This window comes from Schistocerca serialis, chromosome 10 (genome assembly GCF_023864345.2).
Source record: "Schistocerca serialis cubense isolate TAMUIC-IGC-003099 chromosome 10, iqSchSeri2.2, whole genome shotgun sequence".
Taxonomy (NCBI): domain Eukaryota; kingdom Metazoa; phylum Arthropoda; class Insecta; order Orthoptera; family Acrididae; genus Schistocerca; species Schistocerca serialis.
Window position 1 is genome coordinate 171,710,447 of NC_064647.1, and position 22,711 is coordinate 171,733,157.

General features: G+C 41.9%; 1 protein-coding gene across 1 annotated transcript in view; it reads left to right on the forward strand.

The window, feature by feature from the left end:
- Window positions 1-240: 240 nt before the first annotated feature.
- LOC126425017 (histone acetyltransferase Tip60-like) overlaps window positions 241-22,711 on the forward strand; it is a 138,606-nt gene continuing 116,135 nt past the window's right edge. The window contains exons 1-3 of the mRNA XM_050087924.1: window positions 241-285; window positions 936-993; window positions 1,087-1,155. Of these exons, the coding sequence (XP_049943881.1) occupies window positions 241-285; window positions 936-993; window positions 1,087-1,155 (172 nt within the window). The remainder of the gene's footprint in view (window positions 286-935; window positions 994-1,086; window positions 1,156-22,711) is intronic.

Sequence of the window (22,711 nt, forward strand, 5' to 3'; positions counted from 1 at the left end):
AAATTTGCTAGTAGAATTTTCATGTATTTAATTTCAGACATGAATAACTTTGGTCGAAGAACGAATATGTTTCGTTATAAGGCAACCTTTATACATCAGTGCGATTAAAGTTATTTATATTGTTAAAATAACTGATACAAAACACCACATGGTCTTCCATGTAATGAATACCGGCACGCTCTTGTGTTATGTTGGATAGGCTGTATAAAAACAAACGACAGTCAGAACTCGAAATTCAACATGACGGAAGAGGGAGATGACAGAGAAACTATCTGTGATTCGGTGGTAAATACAAACTACAGCTGCATTATACATACCTAAATACTGAAAAAATATGTACTTTAAGGCTTTATGAAAACCCCATGAGTCGTGTTCAGTTTGTCCTGCATTGTTGTTTCATCGTGTAATAGGTTAGGACAGGTGTCTGCTGTACACATTCAGCTGTAGTTTTACTTGTAAGCTGATTTTAGTGTACCACACATTTTCATACACCATTTAAACAAAGCGGAAAAGTTCCAGCATGTCGCATGTGCAGATTTTTGTGTTGTTCGGATGTCTGACGCCTTTGTTTACATCTGGCATTTATTGTTTTTCGCTATGGCTATGATGCAGGTTATGTTTTGATACAAACAATCTCAAACAAAATGCAGTTTAGGGAAGAAATCATAGCTAAATATTCATGACACCGTACGAGATTCAGTTTAGTTCTTGTCCTTGTTTTTCCGTAACTATACTATTATGTCAATAATTTAGTGTAATTTAAATTTGAAGTTCCGATAGTGTACTTCATAAATACTTCACGAAAGCCTTGTGAGTATGCGTTCAGTATATTTTTAGCTACAAATAGTTATTATTACGTGTGTTGTTAATGATATTACTAATTGTGAATGCAGATTTCGGAAATGTTTTATGTTGACACTATTGTTTTGTTGAAGGCATCTCTAACGGAAGGATGTCGATTGCCAGTTCGGATGCATGGAGGTGACGATTGGCGTAAGTTAAAGGATTATCCGATACCGACGACTGAATTTATTCCATAATTCGATAAATATGCCATTCATCTAATGTGTTTTGGTTTTGTTACAGCTCTCGCAGAAATAGTCAGCTTACGTGAAGTCAATGGATCGAAGAGTTTTTATGTACATTACGTCGATTGTAAGTATTTACATTCATTGTCTTTTATTCTAGCATGAATTTTTTAGGTATTGTTCGGAAGTTAGAACGAACGTGTAATGTTTTCCAGCTAAGGTCGTTATTCGGTTATAGAGGGACTAGTTGGTATAGCACATTTTAAATCACTAACGTTGTGAAATAATATAATTCGCCCCATATAAACTTTTCAGTATAAAGGTGGTAGGCGATTTTTATGACTAAGCGTTGTAGCTACTTCTGGAAAAATATTTGGGTTTACATTTGTTTTTTGCCACTGCCATACCTGTAATACAGTGTAAAAGTCTGCAGAACTATCGTTCCGGTAATTTTCTGTGTTGTCACTGTTGTTGGATGTCGTCGATGAGAATGTTTCTACATTAGGTAACATGCCAATACAAAAACATTTTTGTATGTTTGAGATGTGGTTGTGCCCACATTATTGTGTTATCACTAAACACTAGAAAAAGTAGTTTGTGGCAGACGTGATGTACACAGTGATTTCACGAACTGTGAAACTATTTAAATTACGTTGATACAACACTGCTTTATCAACAGTCATAATACTTGCCAATAAACTAAATAAATTTATTATTTCATGCTCCACAATTTAATGAGAGATTATTAAAAGGACACATTGGTTCTGCAAATTAAGATTTTCTATACCAGAAACATTTAATGAACAAAGTATTATAGTAGTACCAATCGTCATAGATGGTATTTAGGGCCATAGTGTGATTCAGGTGGATACTAATTATGGAAACTGGTGTAAATTGTTGTATGTGCTAAATCTGTGGGTGCCTTTCATCGTTTATGACCTCTTGAGAGAATTTTATCATCTGAGCATTGTTTACTGATGCCTCATGGCGGAATGTTAAGGTTCCAAATTCAACTGCTGTAAATCAAACACTGGACTAAATAAACACAAATGAGAGGAAAATATATCTAGCATAATAAATAAATTGGCAGCAGACTGCCCAGTTTCGTACTCCATCATCTGTATAATATTGATATTATTATTATTATTATTATTATTATTTCTTTCCTTTCTCAGATGTTATGTCTGGTTAAAAATGGAAAGTGACGCGGACCTAGATCAAGTGTGACTTCCTTTTAACTGTATGGTATATGTTACATTGCATTTAGGAACTTTCGGGCAATTGAACATGTATCAATAATTACAGATTTCTGTAGTTGTATATATACATTTGGATTTAGCTGTATTGCGTTGATGTACTGGTGGATATTGTGTGGTATCCTGTTATTTTTTATTATTACATGAATCTGATCAGCTAGTCATTGTTCTGTTAAAAATTTTAATTCTGGGTATTTGGTAATAAATGTTGTGTATACTTGTGATCTGTATCCAATTGTGTTGGTTTCTAAGTTTGTTGATCATCTGATCATCTCATCCTCTGTCTTTGTTTTCCTTGTAGGGTGGTTGCAGGAAGCGTATCCTGCAAAACATCTCTATTTGGATTTAAATCATTTTCCATGTGGCTAGCAGTGTCGTTACCATTGTGGACGGGCATAGGGTTAAAGCGTCTTCACGATGGCTAGGTAATGCCTGTTGTGCGAATTTTATTTTCCAAGATTGTTGTGATAATGAGAAATGACAGTGAAATGAAACTTCCATTTCTTTTAATTGGTGAAGAGTAGAACATGTGGTAGCTAAGTATGAAGCATTTGAACATTTGTTCTGCCTGCATTAAACTACCTACACTACTTAAACACATTCATTCTGTTGATAAAAGATTTGCTGCAAACTGTTTTGGTTTGCAAAAAAATTTTGGAAGGTGTTAATCCTTTGCGAGTAGGAAGCGGATCACAGCTCATGGTTCGTACTTGGCGGAATTTCTTACTGATACCTTTCATGCAACTGGACACTACAACATGAATTTATGTTGTACCATGTTCCTGCGATGCTCGCTCTAGTCAGGGGATCCCCCTCTACCACTCATTGTAACCAAACATCGAAAAACAAAAAAACCACAGTCTGTTATGATCACAGTATACTTACTTTATGAACATGCCTCGTATTTATTATGATTGATGCAGTGTTATGGCGAATGTCCTTTTTGATCAAAGTTTAAATTGACATCAGCTTGGATTTTACAAGAATTTTATTCACATATTAAAAATATAAAATACTGGGGGTCAATGAATCCTATTTATTTTGCACTGCACTGGCGCATCAATGTCTGGTACCACTTTCTGAGTACTGCTAATTTGAAGATAAGCTTTTTAGGTGAAATCTGTCAGTGAACTTATGTTTATATATTTCATTCACTTCATTGGAAAAAAGGTGCTCACACTAGTATGCAGGTCCAGATATAGTCATAGCTGCAAACTTGTAAAGTCCTGGGAATTTATATTTACACCCTTCTACCAGCACTGGGGTAACTTTTCAGTTCCACGACATTAGAAATTGTGGTTTTGAGGCCAAGAACTCATCAAGCCATGTTTGGAGCACATTTTCATTCGGAAAGGAAGTTCCATGAAGGTTGTTTGATGGAGAGTTGAATAGGTGAAAATCTGACGGCACAAGATGAAGTGAATAATGTGGGTGCGGAACAACTTTGCAACCCAACTTCTTTATGTGTTTTTTGTTAGTCCAGTAGAATTTGGGTGGACATTATTGTGGAGTAGCATCACTTCATGCAGTCTTCCTGGACATTGTTCTTTGATTGTGCCTGCAAGATGTCTCAGTAGTTGACATTAAATGTCAGCAGTGATGCTTATGGTTTGGGGAAGCAGTTCACGGTACACCACACCATTGCTGTTCCACCAGATGCATGACATTATCTTTTGTAGATGCGTGCAGGTATTTATATGGGGAGTTGCTGCTTTGTTTGGGCTCAAGCATTCCTTTCTTTTCCGTATTTGTTTAGAATAAAGACACCATTTCTGATAACCAGTTATGATGCAGGATAGGAATAGTCCGCATTTTTCACAAGCCAATTGATGGCGAGCAAGCAGAGATGCACATATGACCCACCCGTTGACTTTTGTGAGTTTGGCTTAGATCATGCAGTACCCATGCACTCAATTTTTGAACCTTCCCATTGCATGCAAATGTCACACGGTGGTGGAATGAACACAGTTCATCACATTTGCCAGTTGTAGAGTATAGTGACATGGATCATTGTGGATTAATGTGTTTAAACAATCTTTATCAGACTTCAAGGGGTTTCCTGAATGTGGAGAGTCACTAATGTCGAAACAATCCTCCTCCAAATCAGGAAATAGATTTCTTGCCTTGCTCTGCCCAGTGGCATTAACCCCATACATAACATACGTTTCTGGCTGCAGCTGCCCCTGTCACATCTCCTCTTGAACTCAAACAGAAGAATATGTTGGAAATGTTCAGATTTCTCCACTTGACACTCCATTTTCTAATGTCCACAGCTCCAGTCACTATCTACAAATGACTATATTTAAAATTCAAATAGCGGCAGTGAACTACAAATAAAAAATGACAATCGATAAATAAACCCATAGCAAATGGAATACCAACATACGAAACAAAAATGCTGTGAACTTATACAACAACCTAATACCTAAAAAGCTTTCGAGGCATTCCCATGTGGGAAATTTATTCCTTATGCACAGACCTCTGTCGGTTTGCAGTATGTCTGTCTACAAGGTACGGTTGTACAGTGCAGATTGTAACTGCAGCTGACCTTCTCATCCAAGGAATCCTAGGTGATTTACCAGAATCAGATCTTACAAACTGCATTATTCTGTCTTGGCACAGTAGGTTTTTGCTGATGTAAGTGGCAGCTCTTTTGTATGCCCGAGTGATAGGGTGTAAGAGTTTCCTGCATTGCTTTTCCACCTGGCTGCACTCCAGAACACTGTGAGTAATTTGCTGTGGATGATGCGTCTCCCTTTCCCTTAACAGGTTGCCGTAGTCTTACATGAACGCTGGGCTATACATGGATCAGTGTCTTCACTAATTTCAAACTAAAGCACAAAGCAAAGCAAAACGAAGTACCCAAACATGGATCAGTATCTTCACTAATTTCAAACTAAAGCACAAAGCAAAGCAAAGCGAAGCGAAGTACCCAAAGCATTTAGTAATGATTGGCAGTGCTGTAAACAAGGTAGCAAGGATTTGACATTCACCATACGCAGCAGATCTCCTTAAATGTATACTGTTTTGATGTAGTTTGTCAAAATTGTTGTAAGAATCACACAGTAGGAAACAGTTTGAATGTAGAAAGGTTCTCCAAGCAAAGTAAGCAAAGCCAATTTCACGTGCTATGTTTGTTAACAAAAAAAATATGAAGTGTTGTCTGTAACTGAAAATCAGCCTGAGCCAGTTTATTGACACTCTTCTACTACAAACCTTCAAGAATATGAATCAGTTTAAATACTGGTATGAAAGAAGAGGCCTCAAGTAACCGTTTGATTGGGATATTTGAGACCTGACAGCTCTGCCTCGGCTAATGCATTCTATCGCCTCAACTTGGCTGTCTAATACTTCCTGCGTGCTCTCATTTCTCAGTTTTGTTTTGTCCAAAGTTTTCGACTCACACTTTGAATGTTAGGTGTATTTTAGGTTTATTTATACTGAGGTGACGAAAAATCATGGTTTAGCCATATTGACATATACAGATCGCTGTCGTACCGTTTACATAAGGTATCAAAGGGTGGTGCGTTGGCTAAGCTGTCATTTGTACTTGGGTAATTTCTTGCGGAAAGGTTTCCAATGTGATTATGGCCGCACTACGGGAATTAACAGACCTTGACCACAGAATAGTAGTTGGAGTTAGATGTGTGGGACATTCCATTTTGGAAATAATTATAGAATTAAATAATGGTGTGTCAAGAGTATGCCAAGAATACTAAATTTCAGGCATTACCTCTCACCACAGACAACAGAGGAGCCAATAGACTTCACTTAATGACCAAGAACAGTGACATTCACGTAAAGTTGTCAGTGCTGCAGACAAACAACACTGCATTAAATAACTACAGAAACCAGTGTGGGACGAACATCAAAAGTATCTGTTCGGACAGTGTGGTGAAATTTGGCATTAATGTGCTGTGACAGCAGACAACTGACATGAGTGTCTTTGCTAACAGCTCGACATTGCCTGCAGTGCCACTTCTGAGCATGTCCATGTTGGTTGGACTCTACATGACTGGAAAATCATGGCCTGGTCATTTGAGTCACAATGTCAGTTGGTGAAATGAAATGTCGTGTGGCGAGGGCCTCCCATTGGGTAGGCAGGTCGCCTGGTACAAGTCTTTTCAGTTGACACCACTTCGGCGACTTGCACGTCGATGAGCATAATATGATGATGAGGACAACACAATGCCCAGTCCCAGGAATCGAGCCCAGGCCCTATACGTGGCATCCTGCTGTGCTGACCACTCAGCTATGGAGCGGACATGTCAGTTGGTAAGACGTAATGGGAGAGTTCGAATGTGGCACAGACCCCACAAAGCCGAGACGCAAGTTGTCATCAAGGCACTGTGCAAGCTGATGGTGGCTCCGGAATGGTGTGGTCTGTGTTTATGTGGAATGGACTGGGTCCTCTGATCCAACTGAACCTATCACTGACTGGAAATGGTCATGTGTGGCTTCTTGGGACCATTTGCAGCCATTCATGGACTTAATGTTCCCAAACGACAATTGTTTGTAACTGGTTTGTTGAGCATTCTGGACAATTCAAGCAAATGAGTTGGCCACCAAGATTGTCTGACACAAATCCCAATGAACATTTTTGGAATGTAATAGAGAGGTCAGTTCATGCACAGTATCCTGCACTGGCAACACTTTCACAGGTATAGATGGTTATAAAGACAACACAGCTCCTTTCCTGCAGCAGACTTTCACCGGGTTTGTTAGTCCATGACATGTCGAGTTGCTGTAGTACGCTGGGCAAAAGATGATCTGACAAGGTATTTCAAGGTACCCCGTGACTTTTTTCACCTTAGTCTATATAGTGTGTTTACAGTACAGCAGTCTTCATAGGAATGGTCTCACGGCAAAGATAAAAAACATACAGTCAACAGAAAACTCAACATGTATGTTCAACAAGCATCATCTGTTAGGTTTACATAAACTACAAAGGTGATGCAGAAGGATTGAAAGCACTGCTATTGAACTTATGATGAAGTTGGGCATTGTACGTTGTAGTGCCAGTAACGATGAAGTGTGGCGAGAATTTGCAAATAGTGCTGGACTCAAACGGGGCCTTGTATTCCACACCAGCTAACCAATAAGCAAGCGTAAGTCTCAAATCTTTTACAGCAGTCACCCACACCTACATTTCTACTCTGCAAGCCACTTAATGGTGTGTGGCGAAGGGTACTTTGTGTATAACTGCCACTTCACCCTTTTTCTGTTCTGCTTGCAAATGGTTTGCAGTATAAAGATTGCTGGTGACCTTCTGTGTGAGCTCGAATCTTTCTAGTTTTACCTTCACTGCCTTTTTTGCGAGATAGGAAGAAGCAATATATTGGTTGAGAATTGTAGTAGGTTGGTGCATATGTTTGTAGCATTTTTGTTTTGCATGTTGGTATTCTGGTTGCTATGGGTTTATCACTCGGTTTTCATTTTTTGTTTGTAGTTCACTGTTGCTATTCAGCTTTACGTATCCCCATTTTGTGATAGCGAGTAACACTGTAGAAGCCAGAAAATGGAGTGCCAAGCTTAGAAATCGAAACATTTGTGGCATATTCTTCAGTAGAAGGTTGACAACAGTGGAGGCAGCTAGAGACATTTGTGCTATGCATGGGGATAATGCCACTGGACAAAGTACAGCAAAAAAGTGGTTTTCTTGTTTTGAAAAGTATCATTTTGACGTTAGTGACTCTCCATGTTCAGGAAGACCTTTGGGATCTGATGAAGATCGTTTAAACCCATTAATCCACATCAATGTACTCAAGAACAGGCAAATGTGATGAACATTGATCATTCCCCCATCATGCAACATTTGCATGGATTGGAGAAGGTTAAAAAATTGGGTGGATGGGTACCACATGATGTAAGCCGAAATCACAAAAACCAGTGGGTGGCTATATGTGCATCTCTGCTTGCTTGTCATCAACTGGCGCTTGAAAAACATCGGCCATTCCTAGCCTGTATCATTACCGGTGATGAGAAATGGTGTCTTTATGCTAACATACAGAAAAGATGGGAATGATTGAGCCCAACAAAGCAGCAACTCCTCACACAAAGACCTACAAGCATCCACAAAAGATAATGTTTTGCCTCTGGTGAAATTGTGATGATGTGGTGTACCCAATGCTTTTTTTCTAAAAAAAAGTTTGAGGGTACTCCGGCATTGGATATAATGCAGCGAAAATTACTTGTAACTGAAGCATGGGATACCACCCATCTGCCGCCTGACGTCATCAACGTGTCTTAAAAAAAAAAAAAAAAAAAAAGGTATCAGACTCTTCAGTTGACTTTACTACAGCTCAAATGAAGGTTCACAGTTTCACTTCCGTCATCCACTGATGTTGAACTTCCTGGCTTTTCACTTGCACACGAATTATTGACAGTTTTTGATTTTTTAGATGCAGGAGAACAAGTAAAGTAGTTTGTTAGTTTTCTGCTCATCTTTCACCTCCAACTTAACTTATAAGTTTCAACGAAAGACAGGACATATTGTAAAACTTCGCACAACTGACAAGAATGGAGCAGCAAACGCAAACAAATAAAGAACAACAAAACAAAGATGACAATGAATCACGAAGGATTGTGGTAGCGGGACCGTAGAGACATTTGTCGATAGCTCGGCATTTGAGCATACGCATATCCGTTTAGCACTACTATCGCCCACTATTAGCGGACGAGGGCACTACATGCTTGTCAAACTGGCTGCCAGCGATTCAGTTGTCGAGAACGGTTGCCGCAGCTTCGAAATGCTTGAAACAGTCCATGACATCGCTTTTCCCACCAAAAACTGCACGTATTACAATTACCAACAAGCAAAAATGAAATAAAAAATTTACCTCCGTGGCACTGTAATTCTGTCAGAGACAGCAGAGGACTTGGAAGAGCTGTTGAACGGAATGGACAGTGTCTTGAAAGGAGGATATAAGATGAACATCAACAAAAGCAAAACGAGGATAATGGAACGTAGTCTAATTAAGTCGGGTGATGCTGAGGGAATTAGATTAGGAAATGAGACACTTAAAGTAGTAAAGGAGTTTTGCTATTTGGGGAGCAAAATAAGTGATGATGGTCAAAGTAGAGAGGATATAAAATATAGACTGGCATTGGCAAGGAAAGTGTTTCTGAAGAAGAGAAATTTGTTAACATCGAGTATAGATTTAAGTGTCAGGAAGTCGTTTCTGAAAGTATTTGTATGGAGTGTAGCCATGTATGGAAGTGAAACATGGACGCTAAATAGTTTACACAAGAAGAGAATAGAAGCTTTCGAAATATGGTGCTACAGAAGAATGCTGAATATTAGATGGGTAGATCACATAACTAATGAGGATGTATTGAATAGAATTGGGGAGAAGAGGAGTTTGTGGCACAACTTGACTAGAAGAAGGGACTGGTTGGTAGGACATGTTCTGAGGCATCAAGGGACCACCAATTTAGTACTGGAGGGTAAAAATCGTAGAGAGAGATGAATACACTAAGCAGATTCAGAAGGATGTAGGCTGCAGCAGGTACTGGGAGATGAAGAAGCTTGCACAGGATAGAGTGGCATGGAGAGCTGCATCAAACCAGTCTCAGGACTGAAGACCACAACAACAAAAACAACAGCAACCTCCGTGAAATAAATCTTTAGCACTCTTCCAAGTTCTCAACATTGTAAGAAAATTACTTTGTTGATGAAAAAATTTAGGGGTATGCATCCCCAAGCGCTCCCCCAGAAAAACAGCACTGGGTGTTACCTCCTTGTTGGCAGACTGTTGTAAATAGTCAAGGAGAATATATTATTTTTGACTTAAGTCTCAACTGTGTGTATCTATTGTGTTTATTACACTTATGGAAAAATACTATGAACCGATGTACCAACTAATCTGAACATGTGCTTTCAGAACTTTAAAATTAAACAGCATCGAGGTGTGTAATGGCTCTGTTGCAGCAGCTGCCGCTGGGGTTGCCTGAGTATCTCCATGAACCTTTTACTAAATGAATTTGTAACAAAACACGCTGCTCGTCTTTGGATCTTCTCCACTGATCAATCTGGAACAGATCCTATACTGCCAAACAATATTCAAGTTTCGATTGAACGAGGGTTTTGTAAGTTATTACTTTGTGGGGAACTACATTTTGTGAGTATTCTTCTAGTGAATCTCAGTCTGGCACCTGCCTTACTTGTGATTAATGATGTGTGGTCATTCCACTTGAAATTGCTCTGTACGTATTCTCCTAAATATTTTATGGATGTGAGTATTTCCAATGATTGTTCAGCATTACTGTAATTGTGCAGTAATTGGCCTTTCTGTCTATGTATCCATAATATGTTAGGTTTGTTCATTGAGGGTCAGCCACCAATCCCCACACCAGGCAACCACGTGACTGGCACATCAGTGCTAAAGAGCTTTCGCAGCCGACCACAATCATAGGTTTCCAGAATGAATCTTTCACTCTCGAGAAGAGTGTGCACTGTTTTAAAACTTCCTGTGTTCCAAATCAGGACTCAAACCCAGAACCTACCTTCCAGTGACTGTTCTCATTGACTGAGCTACCTGGGCATGGTGCGTGACCCTTAACTTTCCAAACTACACTTGTGGCAAGGTCTCTGCTTCAAGGGTAATCACGGAATTTGGAAATGTATCGTGAGTAATTACACACTGCGCCAGGGAAATGGCAGCAAGAGGTGGGTCAGACAATGTGCAGTCTTCTCTGTACACTGTCTAATCAAAAGTATCTGGATACTTATTAGTGAATATGTGTCTGCCCATTGCCTTCATTACAGACATTTTCAGTGAGGTGTCTAATGTCTGTTGAAGAATGACAATCCATTCTTCCTTGAGAGCCATAACCAGAGAAAGTAGTGATATCAGATGCTGGAGTCTGGAGCAGAGTTGACATAATCGTGCTGATACAAACACTCTTTGTCTCTGAACTGTTCCTCTATGGTATGCCTTGTTGGCACTATACGTGATGGCAGGTAACACAAACACTTCCATGAGATGCCCACAGGGTAGAGCACAATTCATCAGTTCAGATCACTCATATCCAGTCGTCCAGTATTCAGCGTCGTCACTCTTTACACTGCCTTGAGAACCACGTAGCATTGGCTACAGAAATGTGTGACTTATGAGGAGCTGCTTGGCCATTGTATCCAGGGTTTTTTAAAAAAACCTCTGCACACAGTATTGTGCTAGCTGGACTAATGGTAACACTTTGGAACTTTAGAGTTATTCCATCTGTTGATTTCATGCAATTTCTTATAACCACCCTCCGCAGTGTTCGACTGAATGCTTTCTGGTCTTTGTGTAGCTGTAATTATTTCTCCACATTTCCGCTTCAAATCACATCACCAAGTGTTGAACTGGGCAGCTTTAGAAGGATTGAAACATCCCTGATGGATTTGTTGCTCAGGTGACACCCTTACTGACAACACAATACTTCACACTTCCTTTTATACTGGCAGATCCACCTCCTGTGAGGTATAGTGGTCAATTCTGCAATACATAGGGGTGTTTGGAAACTTTTGATCATATAGTGTGTGATTACCTTCATGCTTCCTACCAAATGTCTCTGGGGCACTCCTAATGTTACCTTTGTCTCTGGTGAACACTCTCGGTCCAGAACACTGTATACTAGACTGTATTACTCAAACATTGTTTGAGCCATTGACATAGTTGAGAACCTATACTTCGTTTGTGGTCTACAATGTGACAAAGTGTCAAACACTGTCTATAGGAATATGGAATCTGCCTGTTAACCTGCATCTGTGATTTGCAGGGTGCCCTGTGCAATGGGCGTGCTTTGTTTTGTAGTAGTAATATTTTCTAAACTGATGTCGATGTGTGGACTGTGGGCTATTAGAGAAGGTAGAGATGGGTAGGTTTACTCATAATGTTTCTACAAAACTAATGATCTGCAAGATTTGTTCACTTCTACCATCCCCCAGTTGGCTCACCACTCTTTGGTGAGTTTGTGCTTGGCTATCACAGGGCCTAGCCTTTGCAGCACCCTTTCCCTTTCCGTGCTGCATGTCTGTCCTCCTCCTATTCTTTTCCCCCATCCCTTAGGGAACATGTCCGAGATATTTTTGAGAATATGTTCTGAAATTTCAGTAGCCTGACAGAACAGTCCTTCGATTGTGTGTGTTCTTTCTTTCTTCGTTCTACATCTCCTGTCCTTCCTCAGCTTCAGCATTTGAGGTTCCTCTATGTTCCTTCTTCCTCCCTGAGCTCTTCTGAAGGTCAGCGCATGGATCTGATGTGTAACAGCTGACTGGGAAACGCATAATTCCCAGCGTCGGATCACCAAGTAGGGTTGACACCTAACCCTGGTACAAGCCAGGCCCAGGGAGGGGTGATTGCCTGAGCTATTACCGTCTCAAATTGCCTATTGGTCCCTCTGTCAGGAGTTCAGGTGGTGTGACCTGATGTCCCCTCAGTTGGAAGGAGCACTCTATCAAAGACTCTGGCAATTGTGGGACATTTTCTTGCAATGACCCAATCATCATCTCAGTTTACGTCTTCTACATATAAACAGAATGAGGCTAAAGATCCCAAGGATCTCCCAGCCACATCTCTGTTCCTCATGGTATAATGTACTGGAGAAGGTCAGTCTTTTGCTATGGTTAATCCGTTTTTTATTCAGAAAGGTGTTGCAGTTGCGAACCCTGTGAAATGCTGCTCTTGTTTACGTAATGGCACTTTGCTTTTGGAGACCAACTCTGATTTTCGAGCCCAACAAGTGCTTGCAGCTTCACTCCTCCATGGCTATCCTGTTCATGTTGAGGCCCATAAAATGCTGAATTCTTCGTGTGGTGTTGTTTACTCTAGGCTGCTCAATGGTAGGCCCAAGAGAGAAATCCAAACTTACCTCTCTGATTAGGGTGTCACTGCAGTCCTTCGAGTAATGAAAATGGTTGATACAGCATTAGTGCTTATGCACTCTTTTTCTCGCATTTGACAGAGTAGTGGTTCCATCAAAGATCAAAGCAGGCAATGAAATCATCATGGTCCGACTGTACATTCCAAACCCGATGCAATGCTACCAGTGTCAACATTACAACACCTATCAAAACACGGCAAAATGTGTTACATATGGTAGGGATGCTCACGAGGATGATTGCCTCCATCCTTCTTCCTGCTTTATCACCTCCCTCTTCCTGTTGTATCAATTGCAGTGGTGATCATGCAGCCTCATCTTGAGATTGTCTCTTGTATCTTGAGTGGGCCATCCAGGAGATCCAGGTGAAGGAAAAAGTGCCTCACCCAGTTGCTCGCAAGTTGTTGGCTATTCGAAAGCTCTGCGTCTTACCATCAGGCACGTACAATACTGTTACTGCTATGCCTCGCTCCATCAAGGACATGGTCATGCAGACTTATGACCTCAAATTTAGCACTGCAGTTACAAAATCACCCAGTGTTACGGTAGCATCCCCGTGTCCTTCTGCTCCATCTGTGCAACAAGAAGCCACAAATTCTTCTCTGCCAGTAGCGAAATCCCTGCTACATGACTGGCAGGCCAGAAAGGACAGAAGGAATATTAATGTGAAGACTTCTTGCGTCCCTCCAGCCAGCAAACACCTGAGTCTCCGTGTGCCAATCACAAAGGCTCTAAGAAATCAAACAAAGACATACAGTCTTCTCCTTCACCGACTCGGAGATCCTCTTCAGTATCGCTATGTGATATTCTCACCCAGCTGACCTCCGTTTCGCCAGTGCACGCATTCAACCGTTTTTCTGCGCTGGAATCCACAGACCAACTCAGAGAGACTGCCGACACCTCTGTAGATCTCATGGAACAGGATCCTCCAGCCTCTGCACCCTGTAGCAGTGAGTCTTCTAAGGGTGGCACTTGGCAGCCACTGAGGTGAAAATGCCTAATTTTTTCTCTCCTCGCTTTTCCCATTCATGACTCTCCTCCAGTGGAACGTTCACAGCATTAGATCCAACAAGGAGGAATTACAGCTGCTCATGGCATTGCAGCGTCTAGTTGTTTTCTGCCTCCAGGAAACAAAATTGCATCCTTGCAACCACTTTGACCTCCTGCATGTCTTTCTGGTCTGCTTTGATCTTCCCCCAAGGACAGCATTCTGCCTCGTGGGGGGAGTCTTGCTGCTCATCTGGGACGACATTCATAGTCAAACCATCTCACTGAACACCTGGCTGCAAGCTGCTGCAGTCCACAATTTCCTTCCTCGATTCACATTTTCTCTTTGTAATATGTACATACCTCTGTCATTTGGTGTCACCAGAGCAGACTTTCTCCAGCTTCTCCAGTTAACTCTCTCACCCCTTTTAGCTGCTGTGACTTTAATGCACATCATACCCTTTGGGGCCCTTCCAGAACCTTCCAGAGCGGTGCCCTCTCTGCTGATCTTCTCAATCAACTCAACTTCATCTGCCTTAACACTGGAGTACCACATTCCTTTCTGACTCTATGCACACCTGCTCCCACTTGGACCTCTCATTCTGTACTGCCCAGCTTGTCGATTGGTCCATTGTCTCTTGACACATACTCGAACAAGCATTTCCTGTGTGCTACCCGTTTGCTGACTCCTGCCCCACCTACGTGTAAACCCCATTGGCATCTTTCTAAGGCCGACTGAGGGCTTTACTCCTCCCTGGGGCAACCTTTGATGAACAGCAGTTCCCCAGATGTAATGACCAGGTAGAATACATTACAAACATTTCCGCAGAACATTCCTTTCCTTGCACTTCATCTTTACTGATCCCTGTCCCAGTCCCAGTCCCTCGGAGTGGAACTAGGTGTGGTGCGATGAAATTCACACACGGAGACGTGCTCTCTACGTTTCTAACCCTACAATTGTGAACTGCATCCGTTGTAGACAGTTGCGTGTGCAGTGTTTCGAATTCCTTCCAGTGGCAAAAATGCTAGCTGGATTTCATTTGCCAGTCTTTTTAACGGTTCCATCCCTTCGTGTGGAGCAGCCTGTGTTGGCTCTCTGCGACCAAGGTCCTTTCCCCAATTTCTAGCCTGTCAGTAGCAGATGATGTCAAGTGGACACCATTGCTATCTCCAGCACCTTGGGCTGCTGTGTTGCGGAAATTTCGAGCTCCACCCACTATCACCCTGCCTTCCTCCATCGGAAGTGAGTGGAGGAGGCTCGGGCGATACCTTTCTCTTCTCAGAATCATGAGTGCTACAATGCTGCCTTTACTCTATAAGGGAGCTAGATCGTGCTCTCACTTCATCCTGATCCTCCGCCCCAGGGCCGGACGATGTTCACTTTCAGATGTTGAAGAACCTTTCTCTTGTGGGCAAGCATTTTCTCCTTCATATGTACAATCACATCTGGGCAGAGGGCACATTTCCCAGATGCTGGTGCAAAGCCACTGTTGTACTCATACCTAATCCCAGCTAGGACAAACACCTTCCTTCTAGTTAGCACCCCATTTATCTCACCAGCTGTGTTTGCAAGGTGATGGGACGTCTGATTCGTGCGTGGCTGGTATGATGGCTCAAATCTCACAACTTTCTTACCACTGCACAGTGTGGATTTTGAGCATGCCGTTCTACAGTTGACCATCTTGTCACTTTGTCAACCCGTGTCTTGAACGGTTTTCTGTGGCCATGTTTTTCGGTTTGGAGGTAGCTTACGACGTCTGCTGGAGGACTGGCATCCTCTGTACACTCTACTTGTGGGGCTTACGCGGCTGCAAGCCCTGTTTCCTTCAGCAATTTTTAAAAGACCGAGTTTTCAAGGTATGTGTAGGTTCTGCCTTGTCGGGTGCCTTTATCTGGGAAAACTGTGTGTCTCAGGGTTCCATCCTGAGTGTCGACCTCTCTGCTATTGCCAGTAACCCTGTAATGGCCTGTATCCTGCCGGGCATCTCTGGCTTCCTTTTTGTTGACGATTTTGCGATCTATTGCTGTTCTCCATGGACTTGTCTCCTTGAGCGGCGTCTTCAGCGATGTTGCGGTCGACTTCACTTGTGGTGCATCGACATTGGCTTTTGCTTTTCCACTGACAAAACCGTTTTTATGAATTTCTGGCTGTGCAGTGGGTTTCTTCCGCAATCTTTACATCTTGGGCCTGTTGCTCTCCCGTTGGGCCTGTTGCTCTCCCATTCGCTGAAACTACAAAATTCCTGGGGCTCATGCTTACACGGGTTTTTCATCTGCTCCGATTCTCTCAACGCCCTTCGCAGCCTCTGTGTGGTATAAACCGTCCATTCCTTCGTGCAACAGGTCCAAGAAAGCTTCCACTTGTGCTTATCAGCTTTTTAGTCTGTTTCTGACCACCCGTATAAGGTACTAGAGTTGTTTGACAACTCCCCCCCCCCCCCCCCCTTTTTATAAATTAGACTGAGGTCTATACTTTGTAAAAAAAAAACTGTCTTGTTTCTGTTTCTGCCAAATCAGTTACATAGGCTTTTAGAGTTTACAAGCATTTTTTCTCGAATATCTTTATTTATATTGCATTTTGTCACTCAGGTACGGAGGACACACAATGTTCTGTAATTGTAAGGGAAAGACATGTACAGAATAGATTTTGTACCATGAATGAATGGACATACACAGTATAATTAATAACAACAGAAAAACTTTACGATTTATCTGCATATTAACTAGATGATTTTCTTTCTGAACTGTCATCAAAATAAAACACGGGAACTAGTACTGCTTCTAACACTTGTAATTCATCTTAAGATTTCCTGAAGGCATTTAGTGCCAATATATTATTAACTGACATTTAATTTTAAGCATCTAGTGATACTATACTTCATCAGCACCAAGTCATCTTCGAGTGAATCAAGGACCATGAGAAAGACAGGCCGTGCCGCTTATGTAACAGTACAACACTGCAGGTCTTAAGAGTACCAACAGCTGTCTCTGTTGGGGAGCAAGTCAATATTTCAGATGAGTTTAATAATTCTTAATTGCGTGTTGACATGCGTGCAAGTCCTCAATAGCATGACATAATTCAGACCTTTTGTTGGGTATATTTTCAGAGTTAAATATTGATTTCCCATGATCCTTGCATGGAGCAGAGCATTCATGAAGTGTGACAGCCCAGCTGACTAGTGTGACATTGTGTGTTTGTTGCAGAGCCTCTATATCTCGTTGGTCCCGAGTGAACAGTCCCCATCGACTCTATTTCTCCGCCAACAATGAAACTCGATAGCAGTTGACAGATGTGCTTCCTCATTTTGACATTACTAACCAGTAAGCTTCAAGTGAAATGGGCTTCTCCCATGTGTGGAATTCCTATGAGATTCTCATAGGGTGGTGTTCTCTGCCCAGAAAGGGTGATATAGTGATAGAGGTATCCAAAACATTCCCCAAGAAATGCTACATAGCAGTGAGAATATTAAGGTATCACTTATGGAGTAAAGGAGAGTGTGATGGGTTTGTACTGAAAATCTCTCTCTCTTATGTGTTTATGAGGAGGACAGGCTACACGGAATCTGTATTGGTAAATAAGAAGCTATACTCCACTGAAAAAGAAATCCAGTATGCTTGTGAAAAAGTTTGGACAATTTTATGTCCATATGTTGGACGGTACTCCGTATTGCACGCATTGATTGATGACTCTGCAGAGAGTGTGACAATTGATATTTACTGCAGTCTCACAACAGAAAAGTAAAGTTCCACATAAGAAAATAACAGAAATGATCATCCTTGATCAATATGAACATAGTAACACCACGAGTTTGTCATGATCTGGATTGTGACACAGGTCACGATGTAATCACTGCTGCACAACTACACTGTAGTACAGGGTCTCAGGGAGACTGCTGATAGCTTCTGGGCAGCACTACAGAGTGATGTGACATAGTGCACAGTCGGCTGTAGGCAACCAGCGTGAGTGGCCTGAAGCAAAGCTGCAACTGCAACTAACTGCTGGAGCGTGCACCACGGCTTAAGTTCACTGCCATTGCGGTGGAGGAATCTTGACGATTGAATGATCTGCAGACATAAGATAGAATGTGATATATGTGCCACTGTTGTTACTGCAAGCACTGCCTGTGTGTAGTGATAGTTCCTGCTGGTTCTTCTTAGCACAGAGACCGTAAACAATATGTTTTCAGAATGAGATTTTCACTCTGCAGCGGAGTGTGCGCTGATATGAAACTTCCTGGCAGATTAAAACAGTGTGCCCGACCGAGACTGGAACTCGGGACCTTTGCCGTTCGCAGGAAAGTGCTCTACCATCTGAGCTACCGAAGCACGACTCACGCCCGGTCCTCATAGCTTTACTTCTGCCAGTATCTCGTCTCCTACCTTCCAAACTTTACAGAAGCTCTCCTGCGAACCTTGCAGAACTAGCACTCCTGCAGCAACTTCCTGTACAAGACCTGCATGCATCTGGTGGAACTGTGACCTTGTAACCATCACCACTGACACACATTGCCAACAACTGAGACATCTTGCTGACACAGTGCACGAACAACGACCATGAAGACTGTGTGAAGTGATGCTGCTCCACGATAATGCCTGCCCGCATTGTGCTAGGAGGAGAGAGAGAGAGAGAGAGAGAGAGAGAGAGAGAGAGAGAGAGAGAGAGAGGGCGGGGGGGGGGGGGGGGGGGGTCAGGAGTTGGGGCTGGGAAGTCGTTCTGCCCCTTGTTGTTCATCTTATCTTGTGCCCTAAGATTTTCACTTTTTCTGCTACCTATTGAACAATCTTCAAGGAACTTCCTTTCTAGATGAAAATACGTTCTGAACAGGGCTCAATGAGTTCTTCGCCTCAAAGCCACATGATTTCTACAGTCACGAAATTGAAAAGTTACCCCAGAGTTGACAGACCCTTGTAAATAGTGAAGGAGAATATTTTATTGATGACTGAAATCTGGAAAAATGCTATGAACTTATGTACCCACCTAACAGGAAGAATACATAATTTAAATTTGTAGATTTATTTGAGGGTATACGGGTGTGATATTTGGTAGGCAGAACTACCACCTCTGGCAGAAGTGATGGCTCTAACACTGCTTGGCGCCGTCTTGAGCTGAGCTCGGATGACAGATTCTGGTATGTCATTCAGTGCTGCTTCAGCTATGTGTGAAAGTCCATGAACTGTAGTAACTGGTGAGTGGTGGCAAATAAGTCTCACACTAACCCGTGACCAGTTGTGGCGGAGAGATCTGGAGAATGGACCGGTAGTGCAACAGTCGAACAGCCTGTTTATCGAGGTAGAGCAGGACAGCACGAGCAACTTGCAGTCTCGCATTATTGAGTTGAGAGTTAATGTCACATTTCCCTCAAAGGCAGGCCACAGTCACCACCCTCAACACATCAGAAACGTAATTGCTTCTGTCCAAAGGACAGGCTGCGTGAACCTGAGGTGCTTACCCAGTGGCACCCCGTATGCTCACACCTGGTACCTGGCCTGTATGTGGATGACTAACGCTATCTGACAACATTTGTTCTCTTGGAACTTCCGCGCATTAATCCATACATTGTGACAGTGTATGCAGAAGTGGGACTGTTGTAAAGACCACACGCCATTCCAGTATCCACTGTTGGTGTATCTTTCTCTTTTGCCGTTACGAGGAAAGCCATAATGATTGTTACCCAGCTGAGCGCCTGTGGTGCTCTATACGCCACCTGTCTGTGCAAGTACTCGTCTTGTTGCAAACAGCCTGTTTCGTGACTCACAGATTTGAAGTGTCTGTATTACCATTCACATCTGAGGAAACAGAGCACTGAGGTGACAAAAGTCATCAGATATCTCTTAATATCATGTCCAACCTCCTTTCGCCCAGTGTAGTGCAGCAACTTGAAGCGGCATGGACTAACAGTTCTTTAGAAGTCCCCTGTAGAAATGTTGTACTGTGCTGCTTCTATTGCCATCCATAATTTTATAGGTTTTGCCGTTGCTGGATTTTGTGCTCAAACTGACTTCTCGATTGTGTCCCATAAATGTTCAATGGGATTCGTGTCAGGAAATCTGGCTGGCCAAATCGTTCACACAGATTGTCCAGAATGTTCTTCAAACCAGTCGTGAATAATTGTGGTCCAGTGACAAGGCGCATTGTCGCCCATAAAAGTTTCATCGTTGTTTCAGCCCACATCATTATGGAGCTACCATCAGCTTGTAGAGTGTGTTGACAATTTGGGGCCATGGCTTCGTAGGGTCTTTGCCAAACTCTTAACACTACCATCAGCTCTCACGCCAAGTGTTTCCAATCATCTAGGGTCCGACCGATATAGTCATGAGCCCAGGAGAGGCACTGCAGGGGATGCCGTGCTGTCAGCAAAGGCACTCGCGTCTGTTGTCGGCTGCCATATGCCATTAACACCCAATTTGTCCACACTGTCTTAAAGGGTGCATTTGTTGTACATCCCATATTGATTTCTGTGGTTATTTCACGCAGTGTTGCTTGTCTGTTAGCACTGAGAACTCTCTGCAAATTCCACTGTTCTCAGTCATTAAGTGAAGTCTGTTGGCCTCCGTGTTATCTATGATGAGAGATAATGCCTGAAATGTGGTATTCTCAGCACACTCTTGATACTGAATATTGAGTTCCCTAATGATTTTCAAAATGGAATGCCCACATTTCTAGCTCCCACTATCATTCTGCAGTCAGTGTCCGATAATTCCCATTGTGTGGCCATAATCACATCAGAAACCTTTCCACGTGAATTACCTAGTACAAATGATAGCTTCCCTAATGCACTGCCCTTTTATACCTTCTGTAAGCGAAAGTTCTGCCATCAGTATATATGCGTATCGCTATCCCATTACTTTTGTCACCTCAGTGTATGTGTGTCCTCTCAGGTGCTACTCACATGAGGCCATTGAGACCTCCCATGGCAATGAAAGACACTATTGAACCTATCGAGTACACACTCCCACGTCATTCATGTGACAAAAGCAATTATATTATGGAATCATAAACTGCAGCATCAGTTATGTCACAGTCGTATCACTGTTTAATTCTGACATGTGCTGGCACAAGACTTTTGTTCTGTTCTTCTAAAATAAAGCATAACATGTTTTGTCACAAACAAACAATATTCAAATGCAATACCTGAATGAGAAACCCCATGGGTAGTCTTTCCTAATATGAGGTGTGATGAAAAAGTTACCGGAATTTTTGTTCTTCATAAAGAATCTTTGTTTTCATCAATAACAGTTTTGTCCCCTTCAAAGTAATTCCCCTCAGATATAACACACTTGTACCAGCACTTTTTCCATTCTTTAGAAATTCTGTGTTGTTGTCGACTTCATTCAGCAATTCCTGAGTGATGTCCACGCAATGTGTTTTTAGTCAAAATTCAACTATTTTTGGACCATCTGCTACGTGTTTCGTGCCCAAAACATCTGAAGAAATTGCTTAGCAGGAGCCAGAGGATTTGTTAACATCATCAGCAACCTGCCCAATGGTCATTAGGCGATTTTTGAGAACCATTTTCTTCTACATTGTCATCAGTAATTGATGTGATAGGGCATCAAGGATGGTTGTTGTCTTCTCGACCATCTTTCAAACTTTAATCCCACTTGTAAACTCTTGTCTTATTCATATTAGATTCCCCAAAAGACACAATCAACATTTTGGTGCTGTACTTTATTCCATTTTTCAAGCAAAATTTAATGCAAATTCTTTGATCCATCTTTTTCATAGTAAAAATTTTCTGTGTGCTGGAAAACACATACAACCTTTTCAAATGTCAACAATAAAGTAAATATTCAAACCAGCTGAAAATGCAAACATACAGGGTGATTGTAATTGAAGTTTAACTTTCAAACCACTGTAGAAATAACACCACTGGTCAGAATGACATCAAATTGCAACAGAATATTATCGGAGAAGGGGGAAAACGTATGGCAGAAGAAAAATAAATAGTTACAAAATGTAGCAATAGATGGTGCTGTAAGCATCATAATTCAGTAGTGGTTGCTACAAATGACAAATGAATCATATAACAATGCCTAAGGTGTACGTTTGATGTTAAACAAACTAAACTATCAATGTGCATGGGTGTACAGGTGTGATACTGTTAGTTACGTAAGCCCATCCGCCATTTCAAGGTCATATCACATCAGATGGGAAAAATTGGTTTTTAATTGTCCTGAAGTCAGAAACCTCATAAAAAGTATCACTCACATCAGTTTTTAATTGCCCTAAAGCAAAGGTCTCACTTGCTGACATGTCTACAGGAATCAAATCGAATTATTAATTTCCATGTGACTGGCGCTAAAAATGTCCAATATGCTGTCCACCGATTTCTGCAACAAGTTGAAATCGAGAGACAGCATTTTCCACAACTGATCGAACTGTTTCTGAGGTCACGTTCAGAATGTGTTGCGCAATGTGAGCCTTCAGTGCAGCTACGTTTGCAATTTGAACACTAAACACGTCATCTTTCAGATAGCTCCACAGCCAGAAGTCACATGGATTAAGTTCAGGTGATCTGGCCGGCCAGACTGCAGGGAAATGGTGGCTGATAATTCTAGCGTTTCTGAAATGGCTTT